The sequence below is a fragment of the Ambystoma mexicanum genome, chromosome 2p (assembly GCF_040938575.1).
Source record: "Ambystoma mexicanum isolate Mex_15411 chromosome 2p, UKY_AmexF1_1, whole genome shotgun sequence".
NCBI classification, from domain to species: Eukaryota; Metazoa; Chordata; class Amphibia; order Caudata; family Ambystomatidae; genus Ambystoma; species Ambystoma mexicanum.
The window spans coordinates 1,362,592,180-1,362,609,878 of NC_090923.1; the positions used below are offsets into that span (position 1 = coordinate 1,362,592,180).

Genomic DNA, 17,699 nt, shown 5'->3' on the forward strand with positions numbered 1-17,699 from the left:
TCCTCCAGTTATTTCGATCAGCTCCGTTAAGGCATAGCTTACAGCTGGCTGTTCGCCCTGTGATGCCGGGCCACGTTGGGGTGCGCCCCCTTCCCAGGAGTCTCACACAGACCTCCGTGCTGGGCCACAGGGGAAGATCCTCCCATTCCCTCCGCCCCTCGCCGAGCCCGCACCCAGCCGGGAAGTGCCAGGACCAAGGCCCAGCTGCAGGGAGGGCGGGGGAAGGCGGAGGTGCGCCTGACCGGCTCTCGATATCCCAGAGCGGTCCACCGCTCCTCTTCCGTTACTGATGTAGACGGGTCGGTGCGCCCGCTGCTCCCTCTCACCTTGCTTCTCCAGTAGTCCTCGGCCCTGCAGGTCTCCTCCGGGCATCAGTCCTGGGGATGAGTCCGGCCGGTCACTGCGTGACTCTGCTACCTCTACCCCGAGCGGGTACACACGCTGCTTTTCCGCTCCACATGCTACGCACCAGCTTTGGGTCCCGGCGCTTCATCGCTGGGCCGCCTTGGCTGGAGGTTCGGATCATGCCGCGCAAACACTCCGAACTCGCCCATGGTGGCATCTCATCGCCTCATCTCTCCCCCAACGGTGCCTTAGGCGTTCATCAACATCTGCATCATATTTTAGAAGAATACGGATGCATTTAGGGGGGATTTGTGCTTCGTCGGGAAAGGTGTTGCCAGAGCCTACCTCTGAGTCATCCGAACGGGTCCTCGGCTGGCCACACCCCGACATTAAATCTTTAGTCACCTTAATAGTTGGTAACCTAGTAGAACCTCTAGGTACTTTCCCCATTGAGAAGATATTATCCAACCTGAATGGCATCAAAGCATCCCTTTCTATAGTTAACCAGATTGGTTCTTCTTCCGTCTTTACCATAGCATATTGGGCTGCTTTTTTTTTTAGAATAAAACCCCTATAATACTTTTCCAAATTTGGATATCCAAACCCCCCACCTGTAGTCTTAATGTAAATAGCGTACGTGACCCACACAAAACAATGATATTATTCAGAGCACGATGAAACTACTCCAGTACTTATCAGAGTGTCTGGGTGCCTCTCAAGCACACCCGGACGCCGCAGCCTGAAGCAGGGCCATTGCTGGTGCCTTCACTGCACACCACCTTGGGCCGGGCCCTGCATTCACACACCTCTGTTCTGCAGAAGGAAAGCGAGATGCGATTCTCGAGCCGAAGCTCCGGACCACTGCGGCCCGGGAAACAGGATCGGTCTTCTTGTTGCATTGAGTAAACCCTAGATCTCCTTACTCCCACCGTGACCGCCCGTGCTGCCATCATTAATTTTCCACACCAGGGAATGGGCAGCCGGCGGTTTTATTAGGCCGTCAATCATGCACAGCTGACTAGCCGCGCACAGCCCCAAAGAACTACACGTGAGTCCATAGGATGCTGGGAATTTTAGTTCAACACTATTTCTTACCCTGAACTCGCCTTTTTCTGCCCCACACCTAATTCCTGACAGTCATTGTCCATCCTGATCAGGGTTAGAGGGACGGGTGAGCTTTTACTCACTTGTGTCCTGGCCCCCATTCAGTTTTAATGGATGTAAACTCCTACCCTGCCTTAACTTTGGACGTGGAACGTGGGTATGGGAATCCTGTCTCGGGTCCCTCTAGATATTCAGGATTGGTAGCTGCCCCTTCCCTCCCCGGGAAGCATCTCTATACTAGAAAATGGGGAGGGTAAAAAATGACAAGTCTACTCAATTGAGCCCTGTTGATTCCTGTGGGAGAACTTTGACTATCTCTTAGAACTCCCCCAAAGTATCCAAAAAGTGGTTACTTACTTGAAACGTTGTGGAACACGTGTTTCTAATCAATGTTGGACTAGTGCTAGTATTATTATTTTATAAGACCTGTGATAACTACTCTCAACATATGTTCCCTTCACTTTGCCTCTTTTTACAGTATTGCATTAAACTGTATTCATTGTAAAGTGTGATAGGTGTCCCCATTGGACACCTTACTGTGATAGTATATATTTGTATACAGATTTTACTTACTAGTAATAATCTAGCTTGATGCATCTGCATTGTTAAATTAATAAGTGTACGTACATGTATGGACAATATATTGCATGACAAACACTTCTATGTTAACTGTGCCTTATATCAGGCTCCTAAATGAAGGAAGACACAGACAACAGATTAACTTTTTTCTAGGTCTTCTGTGGTGTTGGATTTTACATCAATTTCAACTGTACTGCTAGAATTTGTAGTTCCAACTGTGCCTTTCTCTTTCACTAATCCTAAGGGAGAAGGAGGGAATGAGCACAGGAGCACCCGTGTTCCAGGCCTATGGGGCCTAAGGCCCCTGGTTGAATAAAGGTTTGAGATTTTCTAATATTTACAGAATTTTGTCCCTGTGTTTCAGACGATAGGTTGTCAAGGGAAGGGTATCAAGAAGAATCTCTGATCTATAGATCTTGACACTTAACCAGGATTTGTAATTGAAGAGAAATTGATTTCCTTAGTGTTGAAACTCGATCTTGATCCTGAACCTTTACAATCGTGTCCTTCCGTGAGGGTTGTTGAACTATCAGCCAGATAGGGGTTCCTCAATTTGTATCAATTGTGTGTATCCCACTGCTTACTGGCACCATCTGTGAAGGCATCATGAAGTAAGACACGGAGAACAGATTCACTTTTCTCAAATCAAAGATTTATTTTTTGAATGTCAGGATGGAATAAGGCCTAACTTGCCCTTTGCTAAGGTGGGATTTCCCTACCTATAGAAACTAAGGATAGTCTGTGTCATCAAATTCAACTAAAAAGTCTGTCTGTGTCCAAAACCTATACTTGCCCTCACAACTTAAGATATACAATGTGTAGGGATGTCCGCAACCAAAGAAACAGTGTTCAAAATAAAGTTCTGAACTTCTTCCAGCTCCTGGCTTGCTTTCAGCTTCGCCTTCCCCAAGTTCAAAACAGTTCCACAAAAGACCCCAGGGTTCCCTTACCCAAGTTCAATACAGTTCCAAAAGACCTCAGTGTTCCCTTCCCGAAGTTCAACACAGTTCCAAAATCTCAGGGTTCCCTTCCCCAAGAAGGCAGTCCCGAAGTTCAAGGTAGTGCCACAAAAAGACCTTGGGGGTCCCTCCCCCAAGTTCAACACAGTTACAAAAGGCCTCGGGGTTCCCTTCCCCAAGTTCAATACAGTTCCAAAAGGCCTCAGTGTTCAATTCCACAAGAAGGCAACTCTCCTGCCTTCCAATTCAGTCAATTCAACTTTCTTAGCAAATCCACTTTGTAACCTTTCAGGCTTTTCCATAATTTTCTTTTGCCTTTCTTATAGTCACATGAACATGTGTGAGGCATAATTGCTTAAGCCTCTTGACATTCCTTGGTTCACTCCAAGTAGGGGTTACTCGGTCTAGGCGCAGTTGTCGGACCACACGGTCCACCCATCACAGGTCACGCAACCTATAACCCTTGGCATTTTGTAATGCTTATTGACTCTTATTGGACTTCCTTGCCACCACAGGTTTCCTTTCTGCATCTGTGCCATTAGTCCATATGCACTTCTGTTTCACTTTGACAGTATTTTGTCTCTGTGAACATGTGACTTTCACAGACTTCACTTTATGGTATTTCTCCTTGTCACCCCCTTGCCTTAACACTATAGTGTTTATCATTTGCTTCACAAGCTCTCATTATTGGCTTTCACTTGGCTTGAACTTGCACATTTTTCATTAAGGCTTTTTACTTTTTTTCACTTCGGTCGTAAATGTCAACACTTTCTTTTCACTTGTACTGGATTTCATATATTCTGCATATCTTTTCCTTAGTTCGGTATTTAATAACTCATTAAGTACTTTGCAGCTTGCTCAGTTTTCAATATTGTCCGTTTTGGTCTCCAGACCCATTCATTACATGCTTTCACTTGATCATCATCTTCCTTTGCCCACAGCAAGCCCCTGGAGTGCCCCGGCATGAGTGATCCCTCTCTGTCCCTCAAAGTTGTACAGCCGCTCCTCCTGGGTGCTTTCACTTTCCTCTATGGCTCTTGCTCGCTCCCCTCTCTCTATCAGACACAGAGCTCAGGATTCTGCAGTGCTCTCGACCCTCTTGCAGCCCGTTCTGGCCTCAGCGTCTTTCTTGCTCTCCTGCAGCTGTTAGGGTCCTTTCACCAGCCCCTCTTCTGCCTGCTCCACATCGGGTTACTGTGTCCTCCTTCCCAGGTGTATCTCTTCCAGCTGGATCTCCCCTGCTCAGTCGCTGTTTTCGTCTTATATGCACCTGTTGCCCCTCAAATGGCTGAAGGTGCAAGTACTTTGCCTGACCATAATTACTTTTGTCAATGGGACATGCCTGACCATTATAGTGGTTTTCCACAGTCCTCTTCCTTGTCCCAGTACCAAAGTGGTGTGCACATATGGAAGTGTGCATTACTCCTAGTTGCCTCTTCCTCGTCCCAGTCTTAAAGGGATATGAATATGGGACAGTTGGTGTGTGTGACAATTGGGGAAGACTGATAATAACCTACATTGGTAGGAGGAGTATAGGATGTATTTTGACAATTTCTTGGTTTAACCATAGGAGATGAATGTGGGACTAACCTGCCCATATAATGAGGTGTTCTTATTATTGTTCTCTTCCCTGTTCCTCGATACTGAGGATTTATCTGAGGGTTATTTTGAAAGGGGAAAATGGAGGGGGTTTGGCAGTAGCTTATAAAAGCTTCAGGGACAGAAGGTTCATTGTGAAATGAAAACGGGGAATACAGTGTCTCACCTAAGGACATCCTCCTTCCATTCCCCAAATCTCCTCCACCCAGGTAATCCTCCCTCGCATACCCACCCACAGGGTCGGGATCCAAAAGCGATGGCTTTCCCTGGCTACATGAGCAGAGGAGAAGGAAGTAAGGACGCCCTTAGGTTTCTCACACTTAGTCTAAACCTTAGTACACAGTCACTCTACCAAGTAAGTGTTTTTGTTAGACTTTTGTGTTAAACCCTGCTGATCCACTAAGGTTGGCTTCCCAGAGCCCTGTACTAGTGGTGGTTCCGAAAAACCCTTCTAACCTGTGCATTGCTCAGTTGCCCATCCATATCTTCGGCCTTGTATTTGGTGAGAGACTGCCTTCCCTTTTTAACTGGCATCTCCAAACTGTATAATTGTCATCAATCTCTATTTTGGCATCAGCCAAGCAAACCTTGAAACTGTCAAACTTCCGAAACAAACATAGCTGTATTTTTCTTGCTGGGATTTCAATTGGTCCTTTTTCTATTTTAGGTGTTTGAAGCAGAGCAATTTGGCTGTCCACAGCGGCCCTTAAGAATAAACACAGCTTTCACGCCTTTCCTGCATCAGAGGAATGGGAACGCAGCTCGGTCGCTGACCTCCTTAACCAATGATGAGAATCTATGGGCCTGCCTGCACACCTCCTTTGCTTGGTAATTCCTTTAGCTTGTGGCCCAATGCACAGTGCACCATTTCATTAAGCTGCCTTGAATGCTACAACAATTTTATATAAGTTCAAGTGTTTCTGCCATAGACGTGGAGGAGTACTAGAGTGGTACTTTATATTGTAGGGGGTCAGGTTTGCACTCGAACACTGTCTGTTAGACAGTGTTCTGAATAGTGTTTAGGAGGGATATAGGCTCAGTCCATACTTTTGCATTTTTATTATTAGACCTATAACAAATATTTTCTCATTTTTGTGTCCTATGCGTGTTTTATGGAGACTAGTAAGGAGAGTTTGTATTGCCTTCATTTTTAGAGAAAATAATTTCTGATCCGTAACATGCATGTTTGCACCTGTTCTAAAGGCAATATGTTAAATGACAAAAATTAACTTAATTTTATTTGTTTAAGTGGAAGATCAAGATACCGTTCAGGAATGCAGTAATTATTTTGCACTTACACACACAATGAACTTTTTATCATACTGTCTAGATAATTTTGAAAGGAATGTAGATTTGCAGCCTGTTGTGAATGCAATAAAATAGCACACTGAAGTAATAACAGATGTTAAGTGATGACTACATTTTTCTAATCAATATGTACCCTCATCTTTACATGTGAGAAGATAATGCTTTCATAAAAATCTATTAAGGAATGTAAAAATGAAAAAAGAGCTGGTAACAGAGTACTCAGCGATACAGGTTCTATACTGTGACAAAACAAATTGGGGCACTGTCATTCCTAGTGTGGATATTTTTAAAATCTTATGGGTTCAGAGTAGAACAATCTTGGGATCCAGTGGATGGGATTACATCAGTATATGGACTTAAGCTGGAGGTGGGAAAAACAAAGCTCGTTGCCAGCATCTCACACAACATTGTCTCGGGAGGATAGCTCAGGGGCAACATGCTCCCCCTGAAAGCAAAACGAGGCGGAGCAACACAGGTTGGATCCCCGGATCCGTGCTTAGAAACCTCTGGGTATTAAGCGTGTTATAAATAACCAATTATAATTAATTATAACACCAGCGCACAATTTTAAGAGCTGTGCATGTTTTGATGTTAATTACAGATATGGTAACACACTAGACAAGATCAATAAATTATGCACAGTTCAAATAGCATTAGCCCAAGTTAGAAAGAGTTCAACTCAAACATTGAGACTTTTTTAAGTGGATCAAGACTGTGCAGATAACTTGACTTTGGCAAGATGTGGGGTGGTCAATTTTGGAGCTTGCTATTTTGGAAATGGGAGTGGGCCAACATCCTCTTTATTTTTTGCGTCCTACCATGTATGCTGATAACACTTGGGAATGGCTCACACAAGAGTTGGCAAATCATCATTTGTCTGCAGCAGCAAAAATAGTTCCTTGAGGTTTATTGGGAACCTTCCCAGAGTTTCTTTCTCGGTTTTGCCTTTCTCACCTTATGTTTCAGAGTATTTTAGTTTCATATGATCACTGTGGTTATCATTACGTGTGTTAGAGCATACACCAAGGCAGTGGCAGACGTATAATTGGATGTTTGGCTACTTCTGTACATTTCTAGCCATTGGTTGCAAAGAGGTTTATAGCTCATTTAATCCCATAGATCATCAATACCAGGAAGGCCAAAAAAATGTCATAGTTACTGCAGCTGTTCGGATGCCACTAGTATGCTGATAAGAATTTTCCATCGGCATTTGCATGGCTATTTCCTTTTCAAAATCTTACCTGTCCATGTCACTAAATTATTTGTTATGTTTTCAAAAGGCTCTTGAAAGCATGTGGGTGCCGACTTACGGAAAAGCTACTGGAGGGAGCGCCTACGGAGGACACTTTAGTTCAGAAGGAACAGATGGCAGGTACGTTTCTGGCTCATTGCAGCCACCATGTCCAGAATTTAGACTGCCTTATGAATGCCTTATGAACGCCTTATGAACTCCCATAAGCAAGGCACTGCTTACTATAACTGTTTCATGTGAATCCCCTCCTAAAAGCCAGTGAGCTTTCGTTATAAGTGAATTGGAGGTCAAGCATGTGACAGGGCGAATGTGTGATACTGATGGAGAAACTCTTGGATCTAGCAAAGTATGCCTAGCAGCAAAGATGGTCACGTTGCCGTGTTTGAGTCTGCTTTCCTCCAAGTTAGCTGTAATAATGTAACAAAGGATGTCCTTTTTTTATACAATGTGAAATCGCTGTATAGATGTTGGTAATGGTGATGATGTTTTTGGGTGCCAAATGAACAAGATCTTATTGCATGTTACTAAAGAACAGGGGGAAGAGGGCAGCCACTGAAACTCAACATCTATTTGAGTCCATTTTGGAAAATTAGACAAACTAGGTTACGGCTTTCATGAAGTGGAGTACATCTGTAATATTGATTAATCATAACAGAGCTCTTGTAAGTCATTGAAGGGGAAAAGATGTTTCTATAAGTGCTGTCCTCCTGTACTGGTGAAGTAGCAAAGAGGTTTAGTTCAGCTGACTTACGAGATCAAACTTGGGTACACAGTTTGTAAGGACGATATTTGCACAACACTCTGGAAACGGCTGTGTAATCATCTAAACCAATGGTAGCACAGTGTGTTTTCCAAAAGGAATGATCAGACTCTCTGAGGGAGGGAGGGAGAGAGGGAGGGAGGGAGGGAACCTGGTATACTGAAAAATATACACTTTATTTATGATAGGAAAAGTAAGTACTTAAGTTAAACATAGCATAGTGTAGATTAAAAAACTGTAAAAGGCGAGTTAAAGCCTAATATAATCTACCCTAAAATGTAAGGACCATACCTGTTGGCAGATGCAACACGTATAGACTTCCAGATATGCGTTCGACCCCTAGACAGTATTACAAACAGTAACTGTCCTCATGCTCAGGATCCAATGGTACAGAACCGAAGTACATGTTTCCTACTTTACTCTAATTACAAGTAGGTGTGAGAAACCAGAGGGTGTCTCACCCGCTAGTCCCCAGTGATCTCTCTCTCTCAGGTGGCCAGGACACGGCCATAGCCTTTGGATTCAGACCCTGGGGGTGGACCAGTGCGAGAGGATCATCTGGGTGTGAAGTCTTCTGGAGGTAGGGATGAGGCAGCTGATGGTAAGAAGCACTATTCCCCCCCCCTAATTTAATGTCTCCAGCCCATTCTTTTTTAGGATTCACCAAAGTCCCATACCTCCCCGTCTTTTTTTACACAAACACTGGCCGAGGAAGAGGGCGACTGAGAGTAACAACATTAGTTTTCACACATTGTGCTCGACCTGTCCCGCTAATCAGGTCAGGCAAGGTCAGGCACTTGACTCTAGGTGCAGACACCTGATTCCAATTAGCTCTCTTCACACGACTAAAAGGCAGAAACCAAAGACACACTCTGGGCAAGGCGGAACACGATTACGAGCATAACTTCGGGACAAATGCAAACCTACTGGAGCAGAGCGACGGACCAGTGGGCGAGAACAGGGGGTAGAAAACCCCAAAAGTTCCCTACTGGAGGTCGTTGCCTCCGACAAGCCATGGAAAACACGTGGAGAAGGCCAGGTCCCACAAGCGAAGACTGCATTGTGTTTCAAGGACGGCAGCGACCCTCCCGTGTGAACGGCAGAGTTGGTGAGGCGAGGCCAAGCCTGTGTTACTGACATTGACTCGTGAAGTGGATATTGCAAAACCAAGAAAGAGATGCACACAGGCGGTGAGTTGGCAAGCATTCTGAGTTGAAGTGGAAGTAGGAACATTATATCGCAAGTGAAGGCTGCTCGCGTGTGGATGAGACGCGAGTAAAGGCAGACCTGTGAATGAACTTTGAAGTAAAAGACAACTGCGAAATCAATGATACCAAGTAACGGAGTGTTCCGGGGAAAGGAAGTAGCCCACTCAACAGTCTCTGTGAAAGGTACATTGTTAGAACGATACATTGAATGAACAGCAAAAGTGAAATAAAGAGCTTTAACTCCTAGAGAAGGGGAAAGTGAAAATTGAACTATAAGCTTTGAGTCGAAGTGGTCTGAAAAGTAAACCATGCACATTCCAAAGTCTTCGAACTTGGAAGTGGTCCGAGCCCGACAGAGGGAGACCCAACGTGAAATAAGCTTGAGAAAGGGAGCCCCCTACCCCCTTGCAAGTTTGTGTTGAACTTTATCATGGGAGGTCTGAGCACGGCAGAGGGGGACCTACGAGAACTGTGTAGTAAAAGGTCTGAGCCCAACAGAGGGGTACCTTTGTGACCTTTTTGGTTGAAACAGTATCTTTGGAAACTAGAGAAAAGAGACTTAAACTTGGAACGCTAGATGGGCCTTGATCCACGTTCTGGAACTGTTTATCGTATTGGAAGCCGAGCCAGAGTGTGTCATCTTGCCTATAGGCAACACAACAAACGGGGATAGATTAAAAATCTGAGTGGGAAAACACTTACTTTCATTCCGCTGTTATATCCCATACATTTTCCACACACATGAACGGACATTGAAGCACTTGCTCATGCATGTTATCTTAAAGTAAAGCAAAAAAGTGCATGTAGACCACTTCGACTGTCCCTCAATGGAAGCTCACCCTGACCCTGTCAGGAGGTGCCGTCCCTAGGTCGGCGGTGATACGCCAGCCTATCTAAAAGGGAAAGGGGGAGAAAGCTATCCCTACTTATCAATGTGATACCATAAATTATCTCAGTTATTAACAATCCAGAGGGAGTGACCCCTGACAGGTGAACATGACTAACCCTGTCTTGTGTATGTTCACAAGATAAACATTACCTGGGGGAAATTCACATAACTTTATTAACCAGCTAGGCAATATGTTCTCAGAGAATATATAATGGTTACTCCTGGAGTGGGAACCCAGACAAGGGAGACAAGCTGGGCTGACATCAGACACAATGTAACTACACCCTGTGACTGACGTCGCCAGGCGAGGAGTGGCCAAGCTTGGCACTCATGTCCCCTTACCTCCTCTACATCTCTCAAGATCAGAGATCAGAGAATTGAGGAGACAGGGGTGTTTGCCTAATCTCACCACTGTTATGCTGATGATACTAAACTATTTATTTATTTTTCTTCTTTTTCGCCTGAAATCCATCATACTCTCTCTGCTTACTTAGTTGCTATTACATCTTGGATGTCTTCCCACTATCTTACTCTCAATGCTGGGAAGACTCAAGTATTGTTTTTTCCCCACTAATACCCTTCCTCCCCATCCTTCACCTTCTTTTATATTCTTTCCCCCATCTAAGCTCTCAATCTCACCCACGGACCGAAATCTTGGCCTTGATTTTCACACTAATCTTTCTTTTTCTTACCACATTTCATTAACTTCTCGTTTCTGTCATTTTCATCTTCTCAACCTTTGTAAAGCTTGCCCATTTCTTACTTTTCAAGCATCTAAATTCCTAATTACTTCTTTAATTTTCTCCAGGCTTTGTTCTACTGCCCTCTTTGGACTTCCTAGCTCTCGTCTTGCTCCTCTTAAATCAGTATTCAATTCTTCTATTAGTCTTTTGTGACTTCTCTCATTTCGGGATTCTATCTCTTCTTCCCTTGCAACTCTTGGATGGCTACCCTTTTATTCTCAAATCAAATTTCATTTTCGCTGTCTTGTTTTCAAATCGTTTCATGGTCTGGCTCCTAGTTATCTTTTTTCATTGATATCTTTCTATATTCCCTCTTTCTCTCTTTGTTCTTCTTCTCAGATTTTATTGGTGGCCCCCCATCCTCCCTGTGCTCAATCTTGTTTTCGCTCCTTTGAACTTCTTACCCCTCTTCACTGGAATGCTCTTCCTCTTTCTCTCCATTCTATCTCTGTCTACTCTTCTGTGATTCCCTGAAAATCTTACTTACTCCAACATCCCTGAGTGATGTTCTCTGAATTGTATTGTTTATTCATTTTTATTGTACCGTTCGTCATTCTCTCTATAGCGCTTTGATTTAAGGTGCTTAATAAAATCCAAATAAAATACAAAAATACAAATTAAACTAGACCTCGCTTTGCCCAGGCAGACTAGTCCTGTGCACAAGTCAACAGGCCATGTCGTGGCCTTATTAGCAATGCTGAATAGTCCCTGTGCCGCAGGGCATGAAAGCAGGCTATGCCCTGCAGGCACTGCAAGAAGTGTGACTATGCCCTGAGAATGGCCAAATGTCATGCCCTGTCAGCACAGTGGTTATTGTTACATGGTTAAAGTATAGCACCAAGAAGTTCACAAAATGACATTTTGCCATGGCAAGTTGGGATTATATAACAACCAAACTTTTTTTAACATTTTTATTTTATTTTTCTTATGTAAACCAACGTTGGCAATCACTTTGCATGCATTTAACCTTTCCATAACAATACCATACATTTCTTTTTCCTCATAATTATTCTTTTTTTTGTACATCTGTCGGGTAACAACATAGAAACCGTTTTAACCTGTCGCTCCCTCCCCATCCCTGCTCCTGTTCCCCCCGCCCCCTCCCTGGGGTAACTGTTGGGAATCAACATCACTGCAGTAGCCCAGCGCGCACCTAGGAGTGGGACAATACCTTTTCTGATGAACAACAACAATGCCACTGACGGGTCCCCAAGGTGAAACGACAGCAGCTCCTGTTCGGATTCTTGACCTGGAGGCTGAAGAAAGAACATTTGGAGTGAGCAGATGGTCTGCTTCTCCGCATGGGACGCCCAGCAGATGATCTTCACAATACTGGCTCGTTGGGACTCGACATAGGCTTTGGTTCAGCAACGGTTGTCACATGGCAGCCTCCTCTCTGTTTCTCGGTCTCCGTCTTGGTTGAGAAGGCTTCTAAGAGTGGGAAAGAGTCACTGTAGGCCCAGAAGGAGACCCACAAAGTTCCAGCCAAAACTGCACTTCAGGAGACGTTGCACAGCAAAGTGGCCCAGATCCCAGGATATTTGGGAATTGCAGCCCAGGACTGTTGCAGCTCTTCAATGGATGGCTGAAAATGCAGGTGGTCTCGAGACTGGTTAGGCCCACATGTCCATGGGAGGATGTGTCCTCATTCTTCGGTTTCTTATTTCCATTGGACGACTCTGCTTTCTGCTCCAGGACCCTTGCCTTTTATGCAGAAAAACCATCGGGATTCACCAATCACCATTCAAGCTTTCATGCAAATCTGGGGTCTGGCTTGTCTAAAAGGACAGCCAACCTCCCAGTTCGAACTGGATCCAGGCAGCCATTCTGCAGGATAAAGACATATGGAGCTTCAATCCCCTCCTCCACTTCCTGTCCTTTGAGGCACGCAAAGAGCCTTGGTGGGCTTTAGCAAGGAAGCCCGCCAAAGACAAAAGACCTAGCAGGATCTCCCCGACGCAGGTAGAAGAAGGCTCAAGAAAGGACAAGTTATCAAGAGGTGTCAAAAATAAAGTACACCCACCATTTTAGGTCAATGGTGACCCATGTGTCCCTTACCGCAGCTGCAACAGCAGCCTGCGTGTAGGATTCACAAAAATCGGTAGAAAACATCCACTGCCATCGCCACTCAGATGAACTTGTCACTACAACCGGAAAGTTACACAAGAAGTGGAAAAAGGGATACACTATGTCCCCTCAGCACTCCACACAAGTTGGGATCTGCTGATTCTACAAAATAAGTCGAGTAGGATAAAAGGTATCCCTGTGTCCTTGGTAACGGCTGTTATCACAGGAAAATTAAAAGGGCAGCTCAAGGATTTCCCAGCAACACTGCACAGAAAGTACTGTGTGCTGCAATAATAAATTGCAGATGGCTAAAAAGTTGGAGGAAAGCATAACTCCAGAAAGATGCAACCAAAAGCCTTGAAAAAGCCTCTCAAAGGTAAAGTGAAAGACTGAGTGTGGAAAAAGGTTCCCACTCACTCAGAAGAACTGATTACAAATCCAAGAGTGCAGCAAAAAGTGCTGGGAGACTCACAAGTGGGGAGAATTACATCCAAAAAGGAAATTCTACCCAACACAGTTATAATACAGAGTGGAGAAGAGGAGAGAGCAAGCAGGAGGGAAGTGTTGGAGGCGAAGGTACAGAAGACGAGATTGGAAATGTATGTGCGCAAAGGAGAGCGAATAGTGCACACAGTATATACGCATGGGAAAAGGTGAAAAAAGAAAAATGACTTGTTAATAGAAAAGGAGAGTTTGTAAGGCTTGTTTCTCGATCACCGACTTGTTGAAAGTATGTTGCATTCTGGATTATATGGCAGTGTCACAATGGACACTAACGAAATACTTGTTTATTTAGAACTAAAAAAGCGAGAACTAGAAAGTGAAATAAGGGAGAAGGAAGGGAAAATTGAGTGAAAATACCTGCAAGGGGGAAAGTAAGTGGAGGAGGTAAAAGTTCAATGTCCTGAGCAGGTGGGTGGAGGAAGAAAGAGAGAAAAAGAACAGATAACGAAGGGAAAGAAAAGGATGTAGCGAAGCAGGTGACCAATAAAGAGTATGTGGAGGGAGGAAGAAAAGCAGCTGAAGGATGGTGGAACAAAAGGGCTAGAGGAAGAGTAGGAGGATAAAAAGTTATTATTGAAAATGTTATTCATAACGCGCTTAATACCAGAGACCAGTCTCGAAGCGTGGGACTGGGATTCGAGCCTGTGTTGCTCTGCGTGGTCTTGCTTCCAAGGCAAACATGTTGACCCTGAGCGATCTCCTCCTGGTCGGGAAATATAAAGTTGAACAACTGGGGGAGGAGCAAAGAAATTGGATAAAGGAGTGGGGCAGGAAGAAAGACCAGAAACATCTGAGAAGCAGAAGATAAGGGGTGAAGTGGGAGGAGGAAGGCAAGTAAGGAGGGGTGGAAGAAGCCAAGGAAAGTGAACAACAACTTCAGAGGGAGGTAGAGGGTGGGAAGAGCAGTGGGGGTGTGAAATAAGGAAGAGGAGAGGACAGAAGGGAAGGGAGGGTAATCTAGCACATCAACTCCTATGTAGAATCAACCGAAAGGGAGGCAGGAAGTTAGCAGTGAGAAGAAAGTAGAAAATGTTACAGGTAAAAAGACAGGAGGGACGACTCAAAGGTCCCAAGCGTTGCAAGGTATTTACGATACATTAAGTGGACGGGCCTTAGCAGGGGCATGGGAAAATGCACAGAAAGCACAGTAGACCAGGCAGAGGCCCAAGCCATCTGCTTACCCGTTACAAAGCAATCCATTGATTAAGGAGATTATAGCATTATAGCATTGTGGTACCTGGGCCCCATATACTCGGTGCTAGGGAGGTGTGACCTTCCTTCACACAGACCCTGGAGATTTGAACGACCAGCTCTGAGCCCCACCTGAAGGTAAGAGTCTGCATCCTTTTGGAAAATCAGTATCCCATGACCAAGGACCAAGAGCAAATATTCCACAGAGACAGGAAAGTTGTACCGGGAACACATGAAAGCCAGACTCCGAGCAATTTTCATTTGACCACCAGGTGGTGGAGTCCAAGGAAAGTGAGGGACGGATTAATAGACAATGGACTTTAAGCAAGCTGTAATTTCTCGTATTTGATTCATTTGGTTGTCCTGAATTTGTTTCCCATCCATCCTGAGCCATTCACATACTTGTGTTACAAAATAAACCTTTAAGTACTGATCCTTACAAGTCTACTAGCTGCTTGTGGTTTTATTGGTTGCAACACCCCACTGCCTGACAAGTCGGTCTTGGCCGCTTTGTCCCCATATGTATGAATCTTAATGGAGGGCACTGATACCAGCCACTCCACACTGTCCATCAAGCTTTTACTTAGTTTTCATTAATGTTCATGTATTAGGCAAATGGTCCTATTTCACTAATGTAAACCCTACGCTCTTGTGAGCCGTAGAGGCAAAACCAGAAGACATTCAGGCCTCTGCGCACTGCCATGTCGGTGACGGGTATCGTTTGAGCATACACAGTCAATACAAGTTTAGCATAGGTTATTGAGGAGTTTAAACAATGCTAGATGAAATAACAAATGGGATGGAATAAAGTTCAGCCCAAATTGTCAGGATAACTTTGGTTATCAAACTTTGCAAAAGGTCAGGCGCCACTAAACGTTCCAAATAGGAGTTCTTCAATTCAGGGTCTCACCAAGGGTTCCATTTCAACCAACTCACCTTGACATGAAGATAATAGTTTCTGGGATATCACACCCTGGTTCCAACACCAGTCCCTTTCCCTCTCCCTATTTCTCTCTCTCTCTCTATTTCTCTCCCTCTTTCTCTTTCTCTCTCTCACAGCTTCTTGTCACACATGGGTCAGGGAATAAGGCTTCTGGGCAAAGGCCTGGAGTAGTGCTGGGAAAGGTAAGCTGGATATGAGAGTGGCCTACTACTATGTTAGTCCTCCCTAATCCCTTAGTTTTCAGTCTTTTCACCAGTGATCCCTTTTATTTTTTGGACTGTCCCCTTGTCAGCCACCTCCACTTTATTCATTCATCTTGGCACACCTCGCTTCGCATACCACCTCTAATGTTCTTCTGTCTCTTTCACCTTCTTCACCTCTCCTTCTCTTTTGTAGTCTTCTGCTCCTACCCAATCCTGATAGATGCCTTTCCTCAACTTGTGACGTCCGCAACTCTTCTCCTCTTGATATTTACCACTCTCCCACCTTCTGATGTTCACCTTTCAGCACCTGATGATACTCGCTACCTTTTGCCACCACTCTGCTAGTCTTTACCTTCTCCTTCAGCTTTTTACAGCTCTTGGGCTCTTTCCTCTGTCCTTCTCCGTAGCTCTTGGGTTTCTCTGCCAGACATCTTTTGAGCTCTTGGGCCCCTTTCCGAGCCCTCTCTTGACCTCCTGCACTCTTGCTCTGGCACCTGCCCCTCTCTTGAGCTCCCGCCCTGGCCCAGCTCTTGAGCTCCCGCCCGGGCCCGCTCTTGAGCTCCCGTCGCGGCCCCTCTCTTGAGCTCCTGCCATGACCCCTCTCTTGAGCTCCTGCCATGGCCCCTCTATTGATCTCCTGCCTGGCCCCTCTCTTGGGCTCTTGCCGCGGCCCCTCGCTTGAACTGTTGCTGCGGCCCCTCTCTTGAGCTCCCACCGCGGTCCCTCTCTTGAGCTCTTGCTGTGGCCCCTCGCTTGTGAAAACTCAGCCAGTAGACAATGGAGTGGAAATATAGTTTCACAGGTGGGTGGAAATTCTGCCAGTTAACAAGGAACTGGCAGGGTTATATCACTCGCAGGAACAAATGTGTTGTGGAAAATGTCTCTGCTTATCGTTTGGAGCATATATTTCTTCTCTGCCAAGCTGCCGGAAACAGTAACAGTGGCTAATAGTGAGTTCCAGGCCCCTTTATGTGGGTAGGGTTGCACATAACTTTCTCATAGACTGTCCCTTGTTCTGCAACAGGGACTATGTAAGGGCGGCATGGCACTCCTCTGCCAACAAAAGCAATGTCCATCATCTGTTAGGTTGGGGAGGCTGGTGGCCCCCTTGGTCACCTGACTAGATGTCCCGGTGCTAAACAGGACTTCACACAGCCCCTAGAGCACTGGTTCAAGACGTTGCTGCAAAATACTGAGAAAAAACCTCTCTCCTTCGATAAAGCACTAGGTAGAGCACATTTCAGTAGAATCCGGTGTAATCAGCCATGCATGATGGCATGCATATGAATCATGTGAACTGACGAAACATGCTCACTATGGAATGGTTTGTATATCCTTTATTGCAAACAGGCTACACATGTTTCGTGCTGCATGACACATCCTTTGAACTGTATGGTAAGTGCAAAAAAACATAAAGTAAATGTGACAAAATCTTAACAAAAAAAGTCCGTACAAAAAGAACACATGTATATTAACATTAGTGAATTCATACACAGGAGAATGTGAAAAGTTGAAAGGTCATTTCAGAAAAAGGGGAATGGGATCAATTTGAAAAAAAAATATCTCATTCTTTTTTTCCAAGCTCATTAAAACGGAATGATTATTCTTTCTTATTGTAAGCAAGAAATATGCAGACACATTAAACCTGCCTATATCAGGGTTTAATGGGAAACAATCTATCCTAGCATTATCTCCAAACAGAAAGGAATGCCAAAGATTGTTCTCATGCTTTATACGTGTAATATCTGAGCCGTTCTCCCTGTATGTGTGATGAATGTTAGTGTGTGTGACGTGAGAGAGTTTGTGATGTCCTGTAGGTGGAATGAGGGAGAATGTAGAATATAAGTGGAATGAATGTCTGGCCCCTGGTGTTCCACCTGTGGTAGTTGCAGGGATGTAGCATGGCTGGTGGGCACCAGTGGTCCAATAATCTATTGGATCTGGCTCCCATTTAGCCATTATGATTGCCATGTTATCAAAGTACCTTTACTTTAATTGATGTACTGTAGCACCGCGTGTCCCACAATATAAAATATCAGCATAAT

General features: G+C 44.8%; 1 protein-coding gene across 3 annotated transcripts in view; it reads left to right on the forward strand.

Annotated features, from left to right (window-relative positions):
- FLCN (folliculin) overlaps positions 1 to 17,699 on the forward strand; it is a 611,825-nt gene that overhangs the window by 284,924 nt on the left and 309,202 nt on the right. For all 3 annotated transcript variants that reach the window (XM_069645735.1, XM_069645734.1, XM_069645736.1), the window contains exons 5-6: positions 5,254 to 5,414; positions 7,175 to 7,266. In XM_069645735.1, coding sequence (XP_069501836.1) covers positions 5,254 to 5,414; positions 7,175 to 7,266 — 253 coding nt within the window. The remainder of the gene's footprint in view (positions 1 to 5,253; positions 5,415 to 7,174; positions 7,267 to 17,699) is intronic.